General features: G+C 43.1%; 1 protein-coding gene across 13 annotated transcripts in view; it reads left to right on the top strand.

The window, feature by feature from the left end:
• The first annotated feature begins 360 nt into the window (after nt 1–360).
• The window catches only part of LOC306833650 (uncharacterized protein), a 152,653-nt gene continuing 128,499 nt past the window's right edge, over nt 361–24,514 (top strand). For all 13 annotated transcript variants that reach the window (XR_013780392.1, XR_013780393.1, XR_013780394.1 and 10 more), the window contains exon 1: nt 361–517. Coding sequence is in view for 7 of the 13 variants with exons in the window: in XM_079359054.1 (XP_079215180.1) it covers nt 513–517 (5 nt within the window). In the remaining 6 variants the exon portion in view is untranslated. The remainder of the gene's footprint in view (nt 518–24,514) is intronic.

The following is a 24,514-nucleotide window of genomic DNA, read 5'->3' as shown; positions in this document are numbered from 1 at the left end:
CAGAAATTATATACAGGTAAAATCAGAAAAGGGCTAAATTACAATTAATAAGAGATTAAAAAACCCAACAACAATATTTCCTCTATTTGTTGGATTGTTAGATTACGGTACTTTTAATAAATTTGACTGTTCAGCTCGCAGCCACCAGGGGTCGCTGATGTTTACACAGGAAGAGGAAACAGGTGAAATACGTTTTTTGTTCTAAATAATCTGTGAACAAGAAAGAATCAGACAAACATCACTGCGTCAAGGGACGGAAACAGCGGGAGTAAGAGTCCTTTGCTAAACTAATGCTAACAAACCCGGCTACTGCTGCAGCAAGAAGGCTGCTCCTAAAACTGTAGCGCACGAGCTCTGTCTTTGCGCACCACGCGCTCGTGTTCTTCACGTTCTACTGAAACCATGGTAACAACGAACTTCGACGGAGAGGGGCGGCTAAACGTGGGCTAAACGTGCTGTAAATACAGGTGGAAAGGTGGATAATCCCGCACAGAAGAAGAACACACACCTCTATGAGGTAAGACAGCTTGCTTGTTTGTTGCATGTTTATGTTTATAGCAAGTTAAATGAGCAGAGCTGCTGTTTGTTGTCTGTTTGCTAAGTGTTGTTATCTGCTAATGCTAGTAGTTTGTCAACACTCAGGTGTGGCTTCATGTGTTGGAAACAGGTTTGATAATGGCGCATGTTGTCATGATGGTAAAAGTCACTGAAGTTTGAGCAGAGTTGTTGTGTGTATTAGCAGCAGATGTATTGTTTGTGTTGTGGTTAATGAGGATAATATGTTATTTAACACATGCTGCTGGTGTTCTGTTGAGACGTTGAAAGATGCCACCTTTGTGCCAAACTGTCGCAGAGACTTTCACATATCAAGTAATGCTAGCAGAACAAAATAATAATAATATACTTCTCACGTGTTGGTACTTTTTGGTTATTATTGTAAAATTAACACCAAGACTTGATTTTTAGGGCCCTGCTGTGTGTACATGCTGGCTCATTGACACTCATTTCTGTGTTGTGGTTCCACACTTGGGAGCGTCATGGTTTGGGTTTTATGTATGTTTTTATTTCAGAGTTTTGAATTCAATTTTATTATTCCCTCATGTTTCCTGTTTTATTTTGTAGTTCTCAGTGTTGCCTGTTTTCCTGCCTTTCTGTGTTTCCCTCCTGTCTTGATGACCATGATTGTCTCACCTGTTTCATTAGTGTCACCTGACACTCTGATTACTCCAGTTCTGTTTAGTCTCAGTATTTCTTACCCTCTGTCTCGGTTCATTGTTTCGTATCCTGTCTCCTGTCCGATTGTTTGGATGTTCCCCTTTCCTCGTTTTGTTTTTCAACTCGTCTCCTTGACAAATACTTTTTACTGTTATTTTTTTGTCCCATGGCAATTTTACTACGTCATAGTTTTAGGCATGCTTTTAAAATACATGTTCAAGCTTTGTTGGCTTATCTGTGTACTTGTGCTGTGTGAGTGATACTGATTTTCTTTGCCACAGATTTGATGCAGTAGTACCAATAACTCAAAAGCCAGGGCTGAAACATAACATGAAGCCATTGCAAAGGGCTAAAAGTAAATCTTATTATAACCAACCTTTAGTTAATGTTTAAAATAGATTCATCACTTGAATAGTTTAGTATTTACAGTATGTGGCATCTGAAATAACCTAAAGTCTAATACTGGGTCCTTTACATGTCTGTAATAAAGCCGTAGCTTTTAGTCTTGTAGATAGACGAGTCAATAACAGGCTTTGTATCTGTAGGGGATAACACGAGTACTTGTCTTGCACTGATGGAAGCCCTATATGTGCAATTCAGACACAAATTGGATTAAAAGCACCGAAGGTTGCGAGTTGTTTTTGGACTTATCGTCAGCTTTTTACTTGTCTTAGCGTGTGTCAGGCCTGCCTCTATGAATCTGGGTGATATTCACATTTAGTCATGAACTACTTCTTGAAAACATGTCCTTGTTTGCTCTAGTTTAGCCTGTCTGCTTTGGGTAATTTTAGAACTGATTTCGCAGATATGTTGGGTCGTGTGATGCACTGTAGCTCTGAATTACATCTGTGAGCTCTTAGTTCCAGAAAGGAATCCTTGGACAGCGTCCTTCTTAGTGTTTTAGAAATCTCTGCTGAAGCAAGGGTGATGAAACCTCGGCAGTATGGGCATCAGCGCTGCTGAAAAGGCTGCCTGAAAAGTGCCACATTAGCTGTCACAGCCTTTTCTCTCCTCGAGCTGCGAGGACAGAAATGAATGGTGTTGTCTTCACTGCGGCTCGCTGCCATTGCTCTGCTGAATTACGTACAACTGCTGACATCTGAAGAGATAAGTGAATACACATCGTCCACAGAAATCCACTCGGTGCTGGAGTCACACTCATGCATTATTTCTGGGACTTGAGTGGAAGCTTCTTTGTTTTTTCTCACTCTTCTGCACATTTAGCAGCGAAAGGATTCAAAAGTACATTTTGGCATATTTACAATAATGCCGATTCATTTTCATGCAGACGGTTAGGGACCGCTGCAGTTTAACATATCTTTACCATAATCATAAAGACTACAAGGTAAGAAGGTAGGCAGAGTGATAAATCAGGTTTGTTTATTCTGCCTGTCCAAAACTGTCTCTGTTAAATACGGCTTGACAATTAATCTCGTCTCAGTGTCAATTACGATTTTGTCTTCCTACGATTATGAAAAGAAAATAATCTGTAATCGATGTGATCATTTAGTCCATTTGTTTTGTCAAGTGTGATGACGAATTTTTTTTTTTTTTTTTTTAAGATTTGTTTTTTGGCCTTTTGCCTTTAATGATAGAGGGAGGAAAGTGGATAGAGTCGGAAAGGGGGGAGAGAGTGGGGAGAGACATGCGGGAAATGGGCCACAGGCCGGACGCGAACCCGAACCCGGGCCGCCCGCGCGCGAGGACTGAGCCTCAATACGTGGGGTCGCGCGCACTGCCGCTGCGCCTCCGGCGACCCCGTGATGACGACTTTAACGCGTTCATGATGTTTTTGGACACAGGAGTACTTCATGCTCCTTTTGTAGTTTTCTTCTGTTTTTCATCATTTCATATTTCATCACTAAAGATTTTGTTTTATTTTGAGCAAATACACCTCGATTCTAAATGGAGCTTTAAATATTGTGAAATTGATCTATCAGTTATCTAAATAGTTTCTGATTAATTCAGTGGTGAGAGAACTGAGAACACATGACAAGCACTGTTCGATTTCAAAGCAGTATGGGGGGAAAAAAGCAACATCGCTGATAGTTTGAGCGCTTGCAAACAAACCTCCGCATGTTACAGATCGAGCTTTGTCACCTGTCATACAGTGTATACTGTCGGAGTCATTGTGTAGAGGATGAAACCAACTGTACCAGACTCATGGAGTTCAACTCTGTTCTCGTTCTCTTGGAAAGCACCTAAAGGCAGCTCCTCATACTCTCTCTCCGAGTTGATGTAAAGCTACTCGATATGTGCTGCAGAAACATTGAAACTGTCTCTTCAGCTGCTGTGTTCAGAGAAAGTGTGCATTCATACATAAACGCAGCGATGAGTGCACAGTGTTTGTGAAGATGACTTCACTGCACCAGATATGGTCAAGTCCTGAGGGTCTTTGTCGCATTGATTATCAGACACGCAGTGCAGCCAAGTCGCCCGACAGACTGGAGACACAGTGCCTTGTACTTAGCAGACAGGTGTGGCTGTCAAATACTACAGGTAGACACACTGAGTCTGACAGAAACAATACATGGCAGGCAAGCTATCGGACAGGACAGGTAAACAATCCTTCCTCACACTGAAGGCGTCTCAGACAGGGAAGTAGGAGAAGAAAAAACATAGTGACAGTCAGCCTGAATGGAACGAAGGTACACTCACATAAATAAGAAATAAACAACACATTGTTTGGAAACTTCCTCAGATGAATTGAGATGATGCGATGGGTTTGAGAAAAGAAACATCAAGACTGTGGTGTGTGTGTGTGGAAAGAGGGAAGCTTTCAAAGAGTCTTGAGGATGAAAGTGAGGAGGATAGTCGGATTGATTTTGACAAACTGGACTGAATGAAGTTGCTATAATTTTGGATAAAAGTGCTTTTGCTCAGAAGCTGTCCAGAGGCTGCCCTGCAGGTCTGACATTGTTGGCAATATATTTGCTTTTAAACCAACAAACTATGACACAAAAGGTAACAAAGGGAAAACACAGTTATTAACATGCCAGGAAAAGTTTTCATTATGAATTCTAATTAAGTCTCCGTTTATGGCTGATATTAAAGTGACAGAGTGTAAAGGTCGTTTTTAGAAGTAGGGCAGAAAATAGTCCCCTCAACTCTTCTCAGCATACATTAATCTTTGAAGCGTGGAGATCGAGAGAGCAAAAACCCACGCTTCAGTTTGAAGCAATATATCTAAAAATAAAGGTGTTTGAGCTGCAAACACACAGGATTTGCATATGCATAAAGCACAGAGTTTTCTCTATGACATATGCAGTGCGTGTGGAGAGGCACTGACTCATTACTGGGCTCCGCTATCGCCTGAAGCTAAATGTTGCATGCTGGCAGCATACGGTGTACAAACAGAGCGGTGTGGGAATCAAACAAGTCCAGCTGTATGATGCTTCTACTCGTCTGCTGCCAGAGGTCAGACAGAGGAGGGCGGGGGGGGGGCAGCGAGTGAAGACATGTTAAACCACGAGGTTTACACTGGAAGTGTAGAAACGGCTTCTGCTGCAGCTCCGTAAAGATGCTGTGATTTTAGCGTTCAGGACGCACAGACTCATTATTTGGAGAAAGGTTTTGAATAAATGAAAGCATGCGGCCCATTCTACAGCAGCACAGTTAATTATTCATTGTGCAGCGCCATTCATTGATGATGTTTTACACACAAAGTCCATTAAGCCCGGCTGTCTCAACAACAAGCGTGTAAAAGCCATCCTAATGTATACTGAGTAGACAAATATAGAAACAGCGTGTTGTTGTTCTTGCTCTCCTCTCTGCTTCCTTTTAAGGTTTGGGAGCGGGAGGTGAACGCTGTAACCTCGGCGGGTTGTGTGTTAGATCGAGGAATTTAAAAATCAATTATGCCGTAGCAAAAAGGGAAAACTGGCAAAAATGTGATATGCAGCAAAACAAGATTACAGTGCTAATGGATGTGAGGGGACGAGCCAAATGAGGAGAAAGCATTTTCATTTTCAATCTAAATCTTTCTGTTGACTGAGAGACTCTCTGGCAAGGCATTCTGGGATCTCTGAGGTCATCCATGACTTTAAAAAAACAAACCCTGAAACTCATCAGTGATAGGAACCAACCCCTTGTTAGTGATTATTTAACACATTATGTGTAATGTGACGTTTTGCTTGTATTTAAAACCACCGATAATGATTCCTCTATTCAAAATGTTGCAGCATCTTTAAGCTCATCTCTTGTAGCTCAGAACTGCACTGTTGTTTTGAGTTCAGATGACATCAGACACGTTTGTCTTAGCCTTAATGTTACACCCAGTCAATGGAGGAGATAACTGAGTCTAGTGGTTCGGGGATTTAGGCTGTCACGAGACCCGCCAAAATAAATACATGACACGCTATAAAGAAGCGTACAGAGAAAACCGCCACAGCCATGTGAAGTCGCCTCTCCTTGGAGATCCCTGATTCACAAACAAATATGCTGCATCAAAAAAATGCGATAGTCCAGTGTGTATTATCAAGAGACCAAAAAGGAACTTTTAGAGCCAGTGGGGTGACCGACCTCACTCTTGGACACTTATACTTCTTTGCATCGTCAAACTGACAAAGTAGGAAGCGGTGAAGTGATAGAGCTGCTATGGAAAAGGAACGTGCCGTAAAGATTTACTAAAGTGTAGTATCAGTGTCAAGTTGAAGAGCTCAGTGAAACCCACAGAGCACACGGAGAGTATACAGGTGGCTGTGAAGTGAGCAGGTGTAATAAAGTGAGCTGTAGCGTATGAGCGACACAGGCTGAGTGAGTGAGAGAGCAGACAGAGACGCTTCGAGAGTTCAGAAAAGCCCGTCTGTGCGCTCGCTCTCTGCAGCTCGCGCCCCAGCAAACTGACACCACAACCTCTATGCATTTTTCATGACCTGTGTTGGCTGACAAGCGCTCTCTCTCTCTCTCTCTCTCTCTCTCCCCCTGCTCACCTTTGCAGCGGTAACACACACACACACACACACACACACACACGCATGCACACACCCACACAAACAGAATCGAACGAGCACAATCTCACATTCTTTCACTTTCAACTAAGCTATCTCCCGAAACCCTCAAAAACCATCAGTCTCACCAATTCACCGCCTAATTCAGACTGGCATTTCATTCTGAGAAGACGGCGGGGGCTGAGAGACGCTGATGTGGATAAAAGAGAGTAGAAAATGATGGTGAATGGATCTAAAAAAGAAGCTCCTCAATGCGTGACATTCTGCCTTTAGCTTATCGATAATAGCTGCTGCTACACTACCATTTCGGCTGATAGAGTACCATGGTCCATGTAATGGGATTACAGTGGTCTGAGTCATGGCTGAGCGATGTGGCAAAGAATATGATCACAATGACTTCTTCTATATTGATGATTATCAGTGTTCAGCAGGATACAATCATTTTATAATGCAGCTAAAGAGTATGGGGAAAGGAGGCCAGTGGTTTATTAGTAATAATGCATCATAACTTTTATTATGACATGCTGCAGTTTGTGAATCACACGTTTCAAGGGATGCATTCCTGTGTTTTATCGCCCTCGCTGTAAAAATCCGTGTCTCTAGCACATGCTATTAGCAGGAGGACAAAAACATGGTCATCCAGTGTCCAGTGGGATAATATCAGTGATGAGAAGAAGTCAAAGTGACTGAAGACCTTAATGCTGCACTTTACCGAGGGGCATTTAGTTTTCTTCAGCATGATGCATCATTTTATGATGTCTCGTAATTGATTAAAAACTTGTGACATAAATATTGTGGTGTCATCACTGTTGTGGTCCCATGTGTTTCGTTTAGTTTTCATATCTTGAGTTACCCTGCGATTCCTCCTCCTACATGGACAGGATGACGTCACACTGGGATTCAAGCTAGCGCTGCGATATTTTATTACTAGAATTAGTTGCATCACTATCCTGTTATTAGATTATTGTCTGCCCTACTCTGAATCTTAAGTAATCAGACACCTTTCAGTAACACATGGTTGAAATGGATCTGTGATCTGTACTTTATTTTGGAAAGGGGGGGGGCGACAGAGAGAAAATGGTTCATTGACGAAGTATTAAATTCAAAGTTGTACATTGAAATGAAACCCTCTCCAACATTACGCTCGATAGATTTCGAAGTGTAAAACAGAGATTTTAATCAGAGGTGGTGACGGTGATGAAATGGATTTATTAATTCCCAGCGTTGTTCATGACGACACTCGGAGGACACACTCGGACTGTTCGTTTATATCTGCACGTTCACAAACGTCCACCACCGTATCACGGTCTGATTGGGTCCCAGGATAATTAGTTTAATGTTTGCCTCTCGATGCACTGCTGCTCCCACGTCAACACACACACACACACACACACATTACTGTTTACCTTTCAGGATCTGCAGCCTGTTGAGCCTGGCTTCAGTCATTTGCATATGTTTTTATTGATGGCTTTTCCTCTAGAAGTTGGTGCTAACATAAAGGAACCATTCATTTAGATGAAGGACATTTAGTAATAGCTTAAACATTTAGCATCATGTTCTATTTACTGTCTTATAAAAAAAGCAGTAAGACTCCACAGAGACAGGGCATGAGTGTAGAGTGTGTTTATCTCGCCATTTTTCATTTTTATGCCTGGCGTGTTTGGAGAGGTCAGCAGTACACTCCCATAAGTAGCCTTGAACACTTTCCCTGCTCGTTCAGCACTCGGTGAACGACGCGGTATTGTCCTGAGGTGACGGCTATAAAGAACATGTTCAGATCCAAGTCAATAGAGACCTTCAGTCTCTGTATGAGTGTATCTGAAAGAAATGGAAAAAGCAAGTGTGTGAAGGGCGGCGACAGCCTCGTGGTTATGTCCTTATCACAGCGTATCCAACCTTGACCCTTTGCTGCGTGTAAGGTGCATACACATTTACACAGATTTCTAGGTCCTGGTCGGCATGCAGTGAAGCTAATGCAGAGCATATGAAGCCCTCGTGTTAAATGCTTTTTATTTGTCCGATGTTCATACAGCAGTTTGAAGGTTAATAAAGACGGGATGAATTTTCATTCTCTTTGTCTTTAAACTGATTTCAGTAAGTTTGTGCTTTCTCGCCTTGTTTTGAATGTCTTCCATGTGAGAAACAAAAAAACCCTAAAAGGTTTGTCTTCCTGGTCACGGATAAAGACAGGATCTCAGTATCTAACAGCATCTGTAAGTATTGCAGTGCTATTACAGTTGAGAAATTGGCAGTACGAGAGACATCAGTGCTTACAAACCACAGAACAAGACGAAATGCCTGGAAGCAAGATGTGTCCCACACACCATCAGACTGAACTTGAGACGTGCCGCAGTGCGCTCACCACCTCGGCTCAATCTGTAACAGAGCTGCGAGTATCTGAGGGGATATCAAGGTTAATGTTTCTGATGTTATTATAGCCTTTTATTATTGCCAATGGATCGTGTGAAACACGCTGATATTCGGCAAACCCACACACTGCATGTCCAGCTGCAGAGCAAATTTAAGTATACATTTAAAAACCTTTTATTGCACTCATAAACCTGACCACGCCCCTCTCTGGAAGGGCTCGGGTTTTCTCTCTCCACGTCTTCTTGTTTAGGGGGAGAAGGCAGAACAAACACCTCGCTGGGGGAGGGGTTACTGCCCCTTGTGATGTCATGAAGGGTAAATCCTCAAACAGCCTTTGTTTGTGTATGTTGTTCTGTTCAACCTGTCCTGTAAATTGTATTTGTTTCATTTTTTTGTTTTGTTTTTTGTTAGTACCTGCCTGAGGACAACGGATGAAATTCAGCTTTTGTGCTCACATGGCTCCTTTTTGTTGATATCTTGATTGATGTGAACTGTCCTAATTAAATAAATTAAAAAAAGATTATCTGAAAAGTGGAGCAGGCAGAAGACGGAGAGGATGGACTCTCCTCTCTGCAGACATCACTGATCTTTGTCCTCTGTGAAACTTTGTCGGCTCCGATGATGTAAATGGGATTCATTGGGTACCTTTTTCAGTTTTGAACTTGCTAGCGCTGCGTGTGCGTTAACTTCCACTCACTCGGCTTGACCCTGTGCTGCCGCTCTCTGCTTTTCTGTGTCAGCGGATAAAGACTGTGTTTGTCACTGCTATGGGCTCACAACAAACATTCCCCAAGCTCTTTTTGTAGCCTTAGATTACATCCTCAATTGTCACTATTAACTTGTTCCTCTTTGAAAAACACACCCAACCCTTCCCCTCAGTCTGCTCCACCTCATTCAGCACACGTCCTTAGCCCCCCCCCCCCCCATCCTTCCTCCCCCTCTCCTCTCTCTGCTCCCGACTGATCAGGGGTCAGCCTGCAGTGCCTCCATTAGTCACGTCTCATTTCTTCCCGGCTCCCCGACTCTGATCCAGGGTCAGGGACTGCCCAGCAGCCATTTCCCCTACCTGCCGGAGCGCGGGTGTTCTGCCTGACCCTACCTCTTATCTCTGTTAAGTCAGACACTCCCTGGCGGTGGTCCTTCTCATATCGCCTCTCAGCCTCTCTCCTCAGACACTCACAGGGCCAGCACATAAGTGAACTGGCATTACACAAACACACACACACGCACACACATCGGTGCACTCCAACATATCATCACTTACAAAAAAAAACCAAGCAAGTCTCCTGTCAGGTCAGCCGGGCTCAAATTACCACAGGAAGTAGCAGAAAACTAAAGTGTCATATTAATGAACTCACCATTTCAATTCAAAGTTTATTAAGGCACATTTTGATTGTAGACAACTGAGATGTCCACTTGGGTTCACTCAGTCAGCTGAGCTCATTTTATTTATTTTGGAAGAGCGTTGACATAAGAATGATTGTAGACAAGAAAAAACCCATTCAGGATTTATAAAAGCAAACGTATAGAAAATAAACTCTCAGTAGTTTGTTTGTTTCCAACATGTCCTTCCTGAATCCAGAATAAATAATAAATATTTTTTTCTCAACTAAATTGACACCAATTAATCAAAGGTAGCTGTTAGACTGCATTAATGCATTATGAAGATGCTGAGTGAGACAGTATTTCTTGACTACATTAAGTTTATTGAAATAAAATACGACTCTCACTGTGTGTTTATTACGAAGGCGAAACGGTAAAGCATAAAATTGTAATTAATTGCAAAGCCCTTATTTTTAATATTTTGGGGGGAAAAACAAGACATTACAAGACATCTCCTTGGGGTCATTGGAAAAATAATGAATATTATTCTTAAAATTAATTGCATCTGTAATGTACGTCCTGGTAAGTTGCAGCATGAATGTACAGCACTGTTTCAGAAACATTCCTCCGCTGCTTCAGGGCTTGTTATTTCTTTAACTACTTTTCCTCTTCTCTCTACTTCCTGGTTCTTCTTCTCAGCCTGACCCTCTTAGCTGGACCTCCACCGTGCAAACTGAGGTCGCTGGCGGCTGAACTTATTATTCACAGCTCAATAATCGCCCTGTGTTTGGCTCCTGGCTGTTCTGGGTGGCTGTGTGTGTCTACAAGTTGGAGTTTGAGTATACGTGTGAACTCAAGTTTTCTTTTCTCCTCTCGCACATCCGTCCCTCTCACTTCTGCCGCTCTCTCCGCGCTGAACCGGCTGACCTGTCGGACTTTTGGTTGGAAAACAAAGTTGTGATAGTCGGACTTAGTTTAGTCTCATATTGTTGTGAAAGACCTCCCATCCTCGTTTATATCACAGTCCATCAGACGCAGAAATGTAATCTTTTCTTTTATTGCAAACGACACATTTTTTATCCTCGGCTTTTACATTCTGCACCTGTGTCCCACCCGTCAACACACACACACACACACACACACACACACACACACACACACACACACACACACACACACACACACACACACACACACACACACGCACACACACACACACCAATTTTCACAGGATTAACCACCATAAAAATTCAAATTGCTGTCCTTGATTGCCAATTTGAAAACTCTCTTCATCAAGCCTCTGTGTTTTTTTTCGACGTGATTTAATGTCCCTTCATCACACTCGGTCTTCTTTATATCACGTGTCGTCTTCTCTGTTGATGTTAGCGCCGATGTAACTGTAAAATAAGGCTCGTTGCAGCCATTTAATCTGGTTTAGCATGTCTTTAAATTTTTGAAAGGTGTTCTGTCTTTCATCTGTGCAGAGCTGCTCCAGCGCGGCGGCGTGCGTATGAGCCTATAGGGCAAAACAAAGCTCAATCCATACACGCGTCTGAAGCGAGCAGCGAGTGTTTTGAGCTTCCTGATTTCAATCAATAAACCCAACCTTGGTTCATTTTAATCATTCATAGTCTAATCTTGAATGTAATAGTGGCTTCAGGGCGTGATAAGCTGAGCACCTGGTCTATAAATGATGGTGCGGCATTAGCTGTAGGCTGCAGAGTGACGGGGAATCGATACCGAGGGCCCCTGTTTCAAATTCAAAAGGATATTTACTCGTATCACTTTAAATTAATGAGAGGGGAAAGCACTTCTTGCATGATTTATTGAATTCAATCCCGATGATATTTTGTCCATCTGTTATAATTAAGCCTGTGGTATTGACCACCATCATCTCGTTCCCCTCTCTGTTCCCTTTTCAACTTTATTTTGCTGCTTCTTCGTTCAGCGAGTCTCCAGACCCGTGTGTGTGTGTGTGTGTGTGTGTGTGTGTGTGTGTGTGTGTGTGTGTGTGTGTGTGTGTGTGTGTGTGTGTGTGTGTGTGTGTGTGTGTGTGTGTGTGTGTGTGTGTGTGTGTGTGTGTGTGTGTGTGTGTGTGTGTGTGTGTGTGTGTGTGTGTGTGTGTGTGTGTGTGTGTGTGTGTGTGTGTGTGTGTCTCTCTCTCTGTGTGTGTGTGTGTGTCTCTGTGTGTGTGTGTCCCCCCCCTCCTGTTGTGTTGATGACTACATCTGAGGCTAACTCCTCTAACTATTCACTTATCAACTCTCCTCTGTTCTAATCTATACAGCATGTGGAGGAAAAATGACTTTCTATGTATTATGGAACAAAGCAGGCTGCTGTTGTGGATGTGGTTCTGTGTGTGTGACTTTACAGACCAATGCCTCTGTGTCTTCCTGACTACATGCTGCATGGGCTTCTGTCTGCAGAGAAGTAGGTTATTAAGCCCTACGCCAATAACACACACACACACACACACACACACACACACACACACACACACACACACACACACACACACACACACACACACACACACACACACACACACACACACAGTTACCCGCTAACAAAAATACTGAGACTGAGGATACTCAACAGCTATTCTCATTTCTTTCTCTGGAAAGGTTTATGCTGCAGAAATGGAGACAAGAGTAGTATAGTATACTCTTATATTAATACTCTAGTGTAAATACTATTCTGCTTCCTCAAGAGCCAAATATGTCCGACATCCGGGATGTATTTCAGTTTTGATCTTTTGACTCGTAACATCGGTCGATGCAGATGCTGAAATCAAAGTTAACCAGATGTTTCATTTCATTTATAACTTCACTTTAATGTTCCTGTGGATTTTAACATCATCTCTGCTAATCAAAATCATCAAATTTATTTTGTGTTCACTATAGGCTATTCTTATCAATACAATTCCAATCATAATATAAAAGAAGCACTCAGATAAACTAACTATAAAGAAATATTTCTGTCAATAACAAGCATGCCGTAATCTCATGAAGCCTTTCATTTAGCGGATGCTTGTGCGTCGGTGCCGGTGGTGAAATGGAAACAGGCCTGATCCATGGTCCGCTTGGATCATCCCTGACAGTTTAGACCGCTTGTGATCTGCGGATCAATGCTAAATGTATAAACATGGTGAAGTACTACCCATAATCCCTGTGAAGAGTTTGAGTGGGGGAAAAAAGGCAGAGAGTGTTACATGACCACAAATACCCCCAAATAATGAGGCACAGATGAGACAAAGTCATATAAATTCAAAGAGAGAAAGGTGTCCATGTAGCAGGTAACTTGTGTTTACTGAGGGATTCCTTCTGAGAAATATCAGCCATGAAGCTCAACCATCACAGAAAACCTGTTGGTAAGAGTTTGTTTCTAATTATAACAGTTAATTGTGTTCTCCATTTATCCACTCACCTGTAAATCCCCCGTTTATAACAAAAAGAACGCTGTAGTTGACAAGTGTTTAACGAGTCTAATGAGCCAGTTATGACAGGCATCGCAGGTGAAACTCACTCCATTAAAAACAATAAACACAGATACAACGATGGATCAGTGTGAAATTCACAATGAACTACATTTAAAGTGAAGAGAGTAGACACACAGAGACGCGTTCAGAAATTCAATATAGCAGGCGGTGATATAGAGATGTACTTAAGCCGCCTCATCTCAAACATCAAAGAGATTAATTTGAAAAATGAACACACCCTAATGCGGCTTATAAAATGATCACCGTGTCCTGTTAGACGCTGTCGCGCTGCTTCAGGTAATGCAGCGCTCGCATAGGTCAAACTCTAAATGAAGCAAATACATTTTTACTGCCATAATGACACCATTTTTATTTCCCTTGTAGCGCATAAAAAGGAAAAATTGGATACATTGCCAAGCGCCTATTTTCACTCCCAACACGGGGCGTCGTGCAATTACAAGTGTGTTTATCACTTAACGTTTATCACTATATAATTTGTGTCTGCTCTGTTTGGCACTTCCATAATCACATCAAGCCAAGGCTGATCAGTATTCAACCCCTTCAGAGCAGCGTTCACTCCGGGCAGATTGAAATGATGGTGTGCGGCTGTTGTAAAGGCCAACGCCGGAGAAAGTTTCTGCAATCAGGCTGTCAAACGCTCCCGTCTCTGTCCAGCCTCCATGCTTTTGTTGTTACTCTTGATATTCATGAAGCATGTACCGAAGCATTCCAGGGTGCTAACAGTAAACATCGTGTACATGCCTGTCATCTCTCCGAGGGGGAATAAACGATCACATTTCAATGTTTGCCCAAAGTGAATACAGCAATTTAGCTTGGACTCAAATGTCCAATACGCTGATTTGCTCTTTTGTTAGATTGCAGGTGGCACACAGGTCAAAGACCGATATGTAGCACATATTGGTCAACTAGTCAGCATTAAACATTAAGCATCCTGGTGTGTGACAGGAGACTCCATGATTACACGAAGAGACAGTCGCATGAATGCTTCTGAAAAATCTTCAGTTTCTATGAGAACTTTTCTTTTTAATGTTAGCATTAGCATCACCAGGAAAGCAAACCTTCAATCACATCGCTGTGGCTCATAAGCAGACGGATGTGTAGACCACATGATTGCTCCTGCCGCATCTGCAGTTTCATAACGCAGTGCTGTTTCACTGAGTCTAAGCAGACGTTCACAGACTGAGACTACAGCGACTGTAAGATGCTGTTACTACCGTTACGTTAGCTGCAAACACGATGAGAGTGAAAATGCTATCACCAATCATACGCCAAATAAACTGACGACTAAATCACAACAAAGATCAACTGGGGAAATGATTGAAGCAAACACAACTGGCTGAGAGGTCACAGCAGTCCCAGCTTCAAACGCCAGCGAAGCCAGCGCTGGGCTTTTCAGCTCCGAGGTCCAGGGCCGCCTCGTTGTGCAATCGGTAGCTTCACCTGGGCAGAGCTGGAGACAACAGAAGGGGAGAGGGATCATGCTGCGGTAAACCAGGAGCCAATTCTTCATCCAAGTGAGCCGTCAAATGTCATTGTTTTATTTATTTTTGCTCATTTAAACAAGTTTTTTAAAACTCTCTCTTTTAGCGAAACTTCTCTTTGACGTGACATGAGCTAATACACTGACACTGTCTTTCTAGGTCTTTACATGTTATTACTCACTGTCACCTCATTACTTATCGGCTCAAAGTCAGTCCATTAGCAAGCGGCGGAGTGAAGTTATAATAGCGTGAGACGTTGGCTTCGCTGACATCTTAAACACAAGCAGGTGGGCACACGCCGTCAGTCAGTGTGTTAATGATAAGACGTCCTGACCGAGGCACATTCACAGGTGACGTTCTGAACGCTTTTGTTTCACTGCAACAATATGTGAAAAGAACAGAGCGGGAGGTTTCTCCTCTGGCCTTTATGATAATTACTTTTTCGAACAAAAGTGAAAGTGCTACATTGAGTCGATCCTGGATTTTTTGTTGGCGGTTTGGTTTTTAGGGGCTCCTGGGGGGGTGGAGGGGGGCTCGATGTTACTGCAGTAAATCTGTTGGTGCCCGATGAAAGACCCCCTGTGGACTGCACATAGAACAAACAAAATAACACTTTTAATTATTTAGCTACATGGACCAAATCCTCTCTAAGTCCTATCAGATTTTAAAACCTATACAAAGCCTTGACTGTTCCCTTTTCTGTTTTCCATATTCATCTGCTGTCAGCTAGACATACACACACAAGCCAGAGTGTTTCACAAGTCGCTATAGCAATTAAACCAAATGATAGGTTTGAGGCAGAGGCTGAGATGAAGTAAGCAGCCGCTGTGCTCGGAGTCTTTAATGTCCCTCTGAAGAGGAGGGAGTTGCAGAGAGACGTGTATAATTTAAAGCAACAATATGCAGGAATTCAGTGTGATGCACTTTGGCGCCCTCCCAAGTCCTCTGAGTGCAACTGCACTGTCGTAAAACACACAGTGCTGTTATGGCCTCCTCACTGTTTCCCCCTTACAGACGAGCAGAGGGACGGTGTTATGAAAAGTGTCAGCTAACGTGGTGGGCTAATATTACAGGATTGTAGCAAAAACATCCCTCTACTAACACGGCTTCACTGTTAAATAAATGTGGATACGCTTCAGTCTTACATAGTGCTGTGACCTGGTGACCAGGGGCGCCATGCAGACGTGAGAGAACATTTTGTAACATTTTGTTCAGGAGAGACTTCTGCAACACTGAAAAGACCCTGAATCAGCAACTCGCCACGCCTCCTTCTCTTTTTAGAAGCTGTTATTTCAGTAATGAACCAACCTGCTCTCTACAACAATAATGAGATCCAGTGTATGAGATGAGCCGTGCATATCAAATCTATTAGCTGTATGAGCAGCTAATTGTCTGTTAGGTAACGTCTCAACATTGACCAAAGGAGTCATGATCAGGATTTTGGGCCCTAATGAGCTGCTCTCGTCTGTAATAGCGCTCAAAGCATCGTAGCTTTTCAGGGAGATGCTCATAAAGTAAAGCTTTAGATGTCTCAGTATTATTTAAACCACGTCTCTTTCTCCTCCTCTCGTCATTGGTCGCTTTTTTCATCAGCTCTGTTTCGGCCTCCATCACCTCTGATAGACAACGATGGAAAAGAAAAGACTTAAGATGACTGGGCAGTGGTTAATTTAGTTTAATACTGTGACATATAATAATTTAGAATACCTATCTATATGTTGTAATTGAAGTGAATATTCCTGGAGTTTGGAGATGTAATTCATTGAGATGTGAGGGAGAAAAGTTTCCTCAGACCACGTGATCGTTGGAACACAAATAAAGATGCTGGAGGCTTTTAATCAATTGTGGGTAGTTCAGGCTGCGGCCACCTCGAAGCGCTGCTGGAAACGCTGCTTTATCAAAAGAGGCCACCATACGCTGTTAATTGTCAGAGGCAAAGATCTCTATTCACCTCCGTGAAGCCACCGCAGCACATTTTCCCTTCACAGGTAAAAGTGATTTTAAGTGAATTCAGTCTGGGATAAAAACCTCCCTCAGCTACATCTGCTGCAGAGAAACTTCAGGTGTTTGTGAGGTTTTCTGCTCCGGCACGCTGTGTATCAGCACTACATTACAGACTCCAAGCCAGGACAAAAAAGAAGCACGACGCTGTAATAATCTGTGTGTGTGTGTGTGTGTGTGTGTGTGTGTGTTCTCTCCTCCACTTTGTCCTTCTCTCTGTCGTCCCCTCCCCTCCTCCTCTGGCGGATGGTCCTTGTTTAGACTTTGTTATTGTTTCTTTATGTAACGCCGCTGAGCCAGAGAAAGAATGGGCCCCGGCGTGCACCACAACAATACTGTGATGGATGAGTGTGGCCGCTCTAATTATATGAGGACCAACAGGTAACCGAGCGCAGAGACAGAGAGCGGCGGCCTGCTGGGGGATGATAGTGCAGATCGGCTCGCCTCTGTTTTGTTTCGTTTTGTTCTGCTGCGGCGGCCAGCTCAGGCACTGATACTGAGGTGAAACACACACACACACACACACTCAGAGTTGCTGAGAGTTGCTAGAACGCAGACACAGCAGCATGCGAGCATACACACATTTGCTCACACGTGTAAAGACGCCAAAGTAGAAGGATACGACGTGTCGGCACTCTGTTAAACACTTCCTCCGCTCGCTCATTTTGTATTCCGCTTCGGATGTATTGTTCCCGATAAACAGTCCTGCCAATAAAGTGAGTGAATTGACTGCGAGAGCACAGGAAAGACGCCACTTCAAGGTTTTCCCACTTGAGCGTATTACGGAATTATTGTCGCAGACGATAGCTAACAGAGACAGACAGATTGAGGTCGTTACACAAGAGAGGCAGATGAGAGAGAGAAACAGAAACAAGATGAAAAGGCTGTGTGCGTGTGTGTGTGTGTGTGTGTGTGTGGGGGGGGGGGGGGGGGGGGGGGGGTGCACAGCTTCCCTGCTGTTTCAACGCAGTGTCGCAGTAAGAAAAAAAAGAGACGGGAAGAAGAGAGAGGCTGCAAAGTGAGCGTGAATGCGAGATGAACGGCGGAGCGAGGGTTTTTGGGACGTGAACGAAGGGAGGGAACAACAATCGCGTGTCACCCTAAAGTGCCCACGATAAATCCTGTGCTACGGGATGATCCAGCTCAGCTTTTATATGAATGTTACATCTCAGAGTGACACTGTGCTGCCGAGTGTGAGCATATCAGACAATCACACGGACCTGTTGAAGAGTGCTGCTGGTGGATGCTACACGCTCAAGTCCAAAACAAATAGCGTCGCTTGTGAGAAAAAGTCATTTGTTGTTTCATCAGACGATCTTTTGGCTTCTCCTGACTTCAACACGTCACTGGCAGCGCGTGAAGAGAAACTCTTCTTTGCTTTATTTCACTATTCTCGCTCAGCAGATCTGGTTAGCTTGTTTCACAGCCCGCGAGCAGTTTATTGACGAACCTTTGAGTGTTTGGGATTTAAGTGACAGCGATGGAAGTTTGTCCACTTTCAGTACAAAAGCACTACTTAGATATCAAACAGATATCTCACGCTCACGTGCCGCTCGGACACGGTGCACATTTAACAAACGTGCGTCTTGGCCGTATGATTCATTTGAGTATTGGTAATTAGCACTATAAATGTTAAATCATTGATTCTTTCAGATTGTTGCTCCTGATGAAAGTTGAAGAAGAAACCTGATGGTTCATTATGGTTGAATTATTCTTTATTGTCAAACATGAAACTCTTTAAACAAGCATGCATATAAAGGAAACCTTCACAAGTATGCTTGTTTGAAGAGTTGTTTTGGCCTCGAGTGAATTGACACCGATGCACAGCTGTTCACATTTCTCCTCCACTTTCCCCAAGTGTAACATTTCTTCAGACTGTGCCTCAGACTGCAGAATAGAGCGCTGTTAAATGAAGCGAATGAAACTCTTTGAGTGTAAGAAAAACACACGTGACCTCCCTCCCGCTCTGACTCCCACTCACTACGGCAGCCGAGCTCCCTCTGACCCCGAAGTGGCTGAAGGTCAGTTGACTGTAGTTTGTTCGCCCAGCCGTCCCTCCACGTGTGTGACTTTGTGTTCCAGCAGAACAAGGTTGTCTCTCTGGTGAGGCCCAGTTCATCATCATGCATATGTTCATACACTAATCTAACGGCACCATAACAAATGAGCTGATTATCCACACCTTGTCTCTGGATGGGGATGCATGGGGGGGAGGGGGGGGGGGGGGAGTGTGTGTCTGTGAGTGTTATTGTGTGTAAGGCAGAGACAGAGGAGGCAACGGGAACAGGTGTATAAGGGGCTACAGACACTCCATATATCATACTGTAGCAGGTATAACCCCCCCCGCACACACACACACACACACACACACACACACACACACACACACACCTTCCAACACCACCACTCGCTGGAGTGCTGCATGTACCCAGCAGCACCCCCCCAAGCGCCTTGGCGCACACACACACACACACACATATAAACACGTGCACGCACAGCAGATGACGACCCCTGGAGCTCGACCTACATTGTGCGTCCTCCTACCTCAGATCTGACTATTCATCACCACATGGCACCAGTCCCCCATCGGGAGGGAGGTGGCGTTGTTTTGGGGGGAGAGAAAGTGAGAAAGGGAGACGGAGGGGAGAAAGAGCGCGGTATGCTACATCGTGTAGGACAGGGCGTCCTTTACACCTCCAGAACAATGGGACCTTCAGCATCAGAGCTGCAGAGTAAAAACTCTGTCTGTGGTGTTGCAGGAAGACGGGGCTGAATGAGTCTCTGGTTTTATGTGGAGAAAAATAAAAAGAGCGGCCGCTCTTCCTCCAGCTCCTGTAACTCAGTGCAATCTCTCACTGAGGGTTTATTTCATCAGGTTTTCGGAGAAATAGAAACCAGTTCCTTAAATCTCTCCGAGTACTCATTTGTTCCTCGCAATCTCACGCTATAACAACAAGACTTCTGGGAGTTTTTGCAGCCACCCATGGTTGGAGAAGAGTTTAGAGGAGTCGTTTGAAGCTTTGCTGAGGGGCTGACGTTATTCTTTCTTGCTGTACTTTGTTACGTTTGTAGTTTACGTCAGCATCACGTAGTTAAGATAGAAAGGTTGTCAACTTTTACAACAATTTCACACTTATGGATTCGACATGTTTTAAAAATAATACAATCCCTGTTGTTAAGATCATAGATGTTATATAAAGTATCAACGCTTTCAAATGCATAAAGACATTCAGTCATATTTTTAATCTAAAGCTGCCTGCAGAAGAATATAAACACACACATTTTGGGAACCGGAGGATCGCCTGTTCAGGTGGAGGTTCAGGCCCTTATTCGTCCATCTAAGTCCACTTTTCTGGACCGTCTTTGAGCTGCAGTCACCAGTCCACGTCCCCCTGAATTAACAAAAGAAATAAAGGTCTGTAAGTGCAGAAGAAGTTATAAATGGTTTAATCTTTTATCTTTTTTTCCCTCAAGGTTCAGACCTGATTTATGTGCTGATGTAACAAAGTCTATCCATGCAGCTGCTGTGAGCTGTGATCCTATTGGCTGGTGTTATTGTACCAATGGGGAAGTGGACAAGAACAAGATAAAATTTCTTTATTGTCACTGTCCAAGTACAATGAAATACTGTTGGAGCAGTCCATGGGATGTCATATTGAAAAATATTCCAAACACTATAAGCAACAAATAAGAATGTGAATATGGACCAATAATGCAGTATAACTAGTATAAGTAGTATGCAGTTAAATATCCAGTAAATAACAAACCTCAGAAAGATTGAAAACTTGGAGGAAGCAGAAAGCTTCAGAGACGTGTCATTACTTTCCTCGACAAACTTGTCTCTTTCAGTGTGACAAAAATCAAGCCTTACTCGGGGCTTTTTTTTTGGGGGGGGGGATATTGCATCTCTGTAGGACACTGACAATCTAAACCAATCATTTTAGCTCTATTTGTTGCGCACGCTGATTGCACTGGTCTCTGCTGATTGCACTGATTCAAGAGGTTGAAGATGGGTGTCGGATCAGACCGGGCTGAGCTCACAGTTGTAAAAGAAAACTGAGGTTTTCATGTAAATCTTAGCACAAGCACTTTGTTATCTCATGAGGATATATTTCCTCCAGTAGCTACTTCAGCAACCACAACAATTACACACCAAGTGATGCAAAGACTAAAGCACAACATTATTGTTTTAAAACACAATAAAAAAGGAAGCATGAAACTCTATTAACAGTCTTTATTTTCAGCTTAAAGCTCAGGTAAATATTGGATATCAATATTAGTGATGGAAAATAAATTCAGACACCTGTATATGATTTCTTTTTTCTATCGGTAGATTTATTATTGTGTTGATCGCTCCAGTGAGATATCACACACAAGATGGTCACTAAACTGGAGAGTCACTGAGCATGTGCGTGTGTCACCATGTAACGCCCTCTGCTGGTGAAGAAGAACGGCTCGTGTAATGCAAAGGATGTTTGAGTGGTAAACAAATCTCGTAACGTCGCCTCATATCAGCGATTAAATTAGCTGATACTGATAGCCACTTGATATGCAAATATTGTCCGATAATATCTGCTGGCTGATTAATCCAAAAATTCCCATATCGGTCAGGCCCTACTTTTTACGTATTTTCACGTTGTTCAGTTTTCCATGAGTTATTTTTTGCTTTCTATTCCTGCTCAGTGAACATCAGGTCCAGGATCTGTCCTGGCTCTGATTATTCAGACCTCAGCTGATGAGTGGTCCGCCTGGGAGCTAGCTTTAAACCACAGAATGCAACACTATAAAAAAAAAACGGAGAAACAAATCTCACGAGTGTGCCGTCACAATAATAAAAAAAAAAAAACGCCTCCTTAATTATAGTGGACAACTGCCTCTTCAATTTTAATTAAATGCCTCTGTAACAATAATGGACAAATGCCTCTTCAGCTCTGATGAAACACCTCTTTAAAAATAAACAAACGCCTCGTCAAAGATAAGGATTCTGAAAAACATTTTTTTTCCCCAAAAGAAAAGAAATAGACAAAGAGAATGTGTTTAAAGCAGGTTTAGGTGGAAATTAAAAAACGGCCTTTCTTCATGAGTATTTTTTCACTAAGTTGGGTCCGTATCGCCATCATGTGAATTTAATTTTCTTCTTCTGGGCAACAAAGAGAGGCCGTCATCTAATTCCATCTACCCCAGAGGGGAGGGTAAAAAAGACATGGATGAAGTTAAATTACAACACGCAGCGTGTCCTGTAAAAGGACAGATTGACTGTAAGGAAAGTAAAGAAACGCTCGTTGTCTCGTCTCGTGTCATGCATGAACTTTTGTCGAACGTTTATAAAAACATTGTGGAAAATACAGAAAATTATCCTTTGAGTTTCCCACGTCCGTTTCATCCATTTATAATCGGCATAATTGTTTGTTTTTTGTTGGTCCACTCAGCTGGAGTGAGAGCTGTTAAAAGGTACATCAATGCATAGCCTCTGCTCTGTTGATTAGACCCATGCACCAGCAGAACAAAGCACAGTGTGATTCTACGCTCCACGCGGGGATATGGATTGTTTGATGGTAAATTATCTTTCATCGGATCGACACAGGAATTCAAAGAGGAGGATTCCTGGCTGAAATGTATCATTTTTGAGAGCTTAAATAGTTTAGTATTGTGATAAAAATACTCTTCTTCTTTAATATTTGCATCAGTGAGTTCCTCTGGTGTTGAGATCAAACTTTGCTCCATTTTTGCCTGGCACACAGTTGGGTTCTCAGTAGGCCTTAACGTCCTTGATGAGAGGTCCAATACAGCCAGTGGTTCTTTTGTCTTCATCCAGCCTTCAAAATAGGTTTCTCTGATTGAGATGAGATAGATTTTGGTTTCTTTTTTTCACGCCAGACACAATCTCTGTCTCCCCGTTTTCCCTCTGGATCAGGAAGAGAAAAGGAGAGCAAAGAAGATTTTAATTGCTCTCCTCTCATCCACATCTTCCTCACCACATTCATCAACTCGTCTTCCCCTCCTTTGAAAGGGGCTGGAGGGTGCCGGAGAGTACGGCAATGAGATTTTATTTTATTATTCCGGGGGGGGGGGGGGATTCTCTCATGGGACGGGGCACATCTGGGGATGGGATGGTGATGGAGGATAAAGGGATGAGGCAGAGAGATTGGTGTTTGTGTGTGGAAGTATGAAGCTGTCTGGGCCTAGTGTGTGTGTGTGTGTGTGTGGTGAGGATCTTTTGTGTGCGTCTTATGGTGGTAGGGGGGAGGTGGACTAGCGAAGACCTCAAATCCTAGGGGAGTCTGTGATTGGGAGGGAAATGGGGAATTGGGGCTTAGGGAGTATTGGGAGAGGTGAAGGAGGGAGAAAAAGACGAGCTGGAGGACAGAAGGGTAAAAAAAAAAAGGTGGAAAGAAAAGGCAGATTAATGTTATGCTGCAGCAAAAACATGCAATCAGTCAAGGAGAGAAAAGACGAGCACATTTTTCAAAGTATCAGGCAGGCAGCTCTGCCTCAACAAATAACAGAGCTGCTCTCTGTTGATTAAAACCATTCTTTGAAAGCATCACAGCAAAACCTGTATTTTCACTTCTTATGAACAAAACGACAATCTGACCACGAGAATCGCTGACACGTCTTCTAATAACAGCCTTCGTCCCAGAGGGACACTTTAATGTCTCTCTAAAAACAACATGTTCAACGCTGCCAACTTTACAAACTACATAATGACACACACGGACATGCTCCGAGGACGATTTCACGTTCAATAACAACTACAAGGGCATGGCACACCCTCGAGATGCTCGCTCAAAAGTCTCCTGCTTTGGAACAACTTGACTTTTGGAGTCGACTGAGAAAGTCTGAACATTTCTCCAAATGATGGTCAAACATTTCCACACCCAAGAAACACAGTTTTAGATCTCATTGTAATGCAGCTTGCAGGCTGGAGGAGAACGAGTTGCAATGTCGCCTTAGTTTGAAGAGCTGAGGTGCGTCGAATGAACCAGGTCATCAGACGTGTCGTCGAGAAATATTCTTTCCAGCACCAACGGCTTGTTCTGCATCTGTTTACCCCAACTGTAAAAAAATAACAAACCTAACCCTCCCCTGTTTTTTAATTTTTTTTTTATTGTGTTGAGCTTTGTGGCAGCGGACGCCGATGCATCATGCAGCAGAGTTAATAAGCAACACAAAGATAGGTGAGTGCAGATTGTGACCAATTAAAAAAATAAAATGCAATATTGGGTGGTGAATAAATTAGAGCAGCATTATTACCACCTTCATTTTTTCCAAAACTGAACCCTTTTGTTTTCACGTCCTGACCTAACACATGTCTGCCTCTTTGTGTCCGAAAGGAACACTTTGAAACACCCCATCTTGTGTTTTTAAGTTACAAAGCCGTTGTTAAAAAGATGCTGAAGGGTTCCCGCTACCTTGCATGTGACAGTTTTCGAAGGGGTTCGTCCTGACCTCTCTGAAAGGTCGGCGTGAAAGCCATGACAGAGAGCGATGAGACATGATGAATTGTACAAATGGGCATAAAGCTGCATGTCTGGACAGTCTGATGCAAGTCCAGTGCAAGTGGACAGTCTACTCGAGGGCATTCATGTTGTCTCATATGAGACTTGGGGAAACTGGAGGACTGACTGAACTGAGCCTTAGAGAGAAATCCCAGCCAGGGTTTTCCAAATGTTCAA

This window comes from Symphodus melops, assembly GCF_947650265.1.
Source record: "Symphodus melops genome assembly, chromosome: 13".
Classification (NCBI taxonomy): domain Eukaryota; kingdom Metazoa; phylum Chordata; class Actinopteri; order Labriformes; family Labridae; genus Symphodus; species Symphodus melops.
The sequence above is the reverse complement of the archived record's forward strand: the minus strand, read 5'-3'. Positions and strand labels throughout refer to the sequence as shown.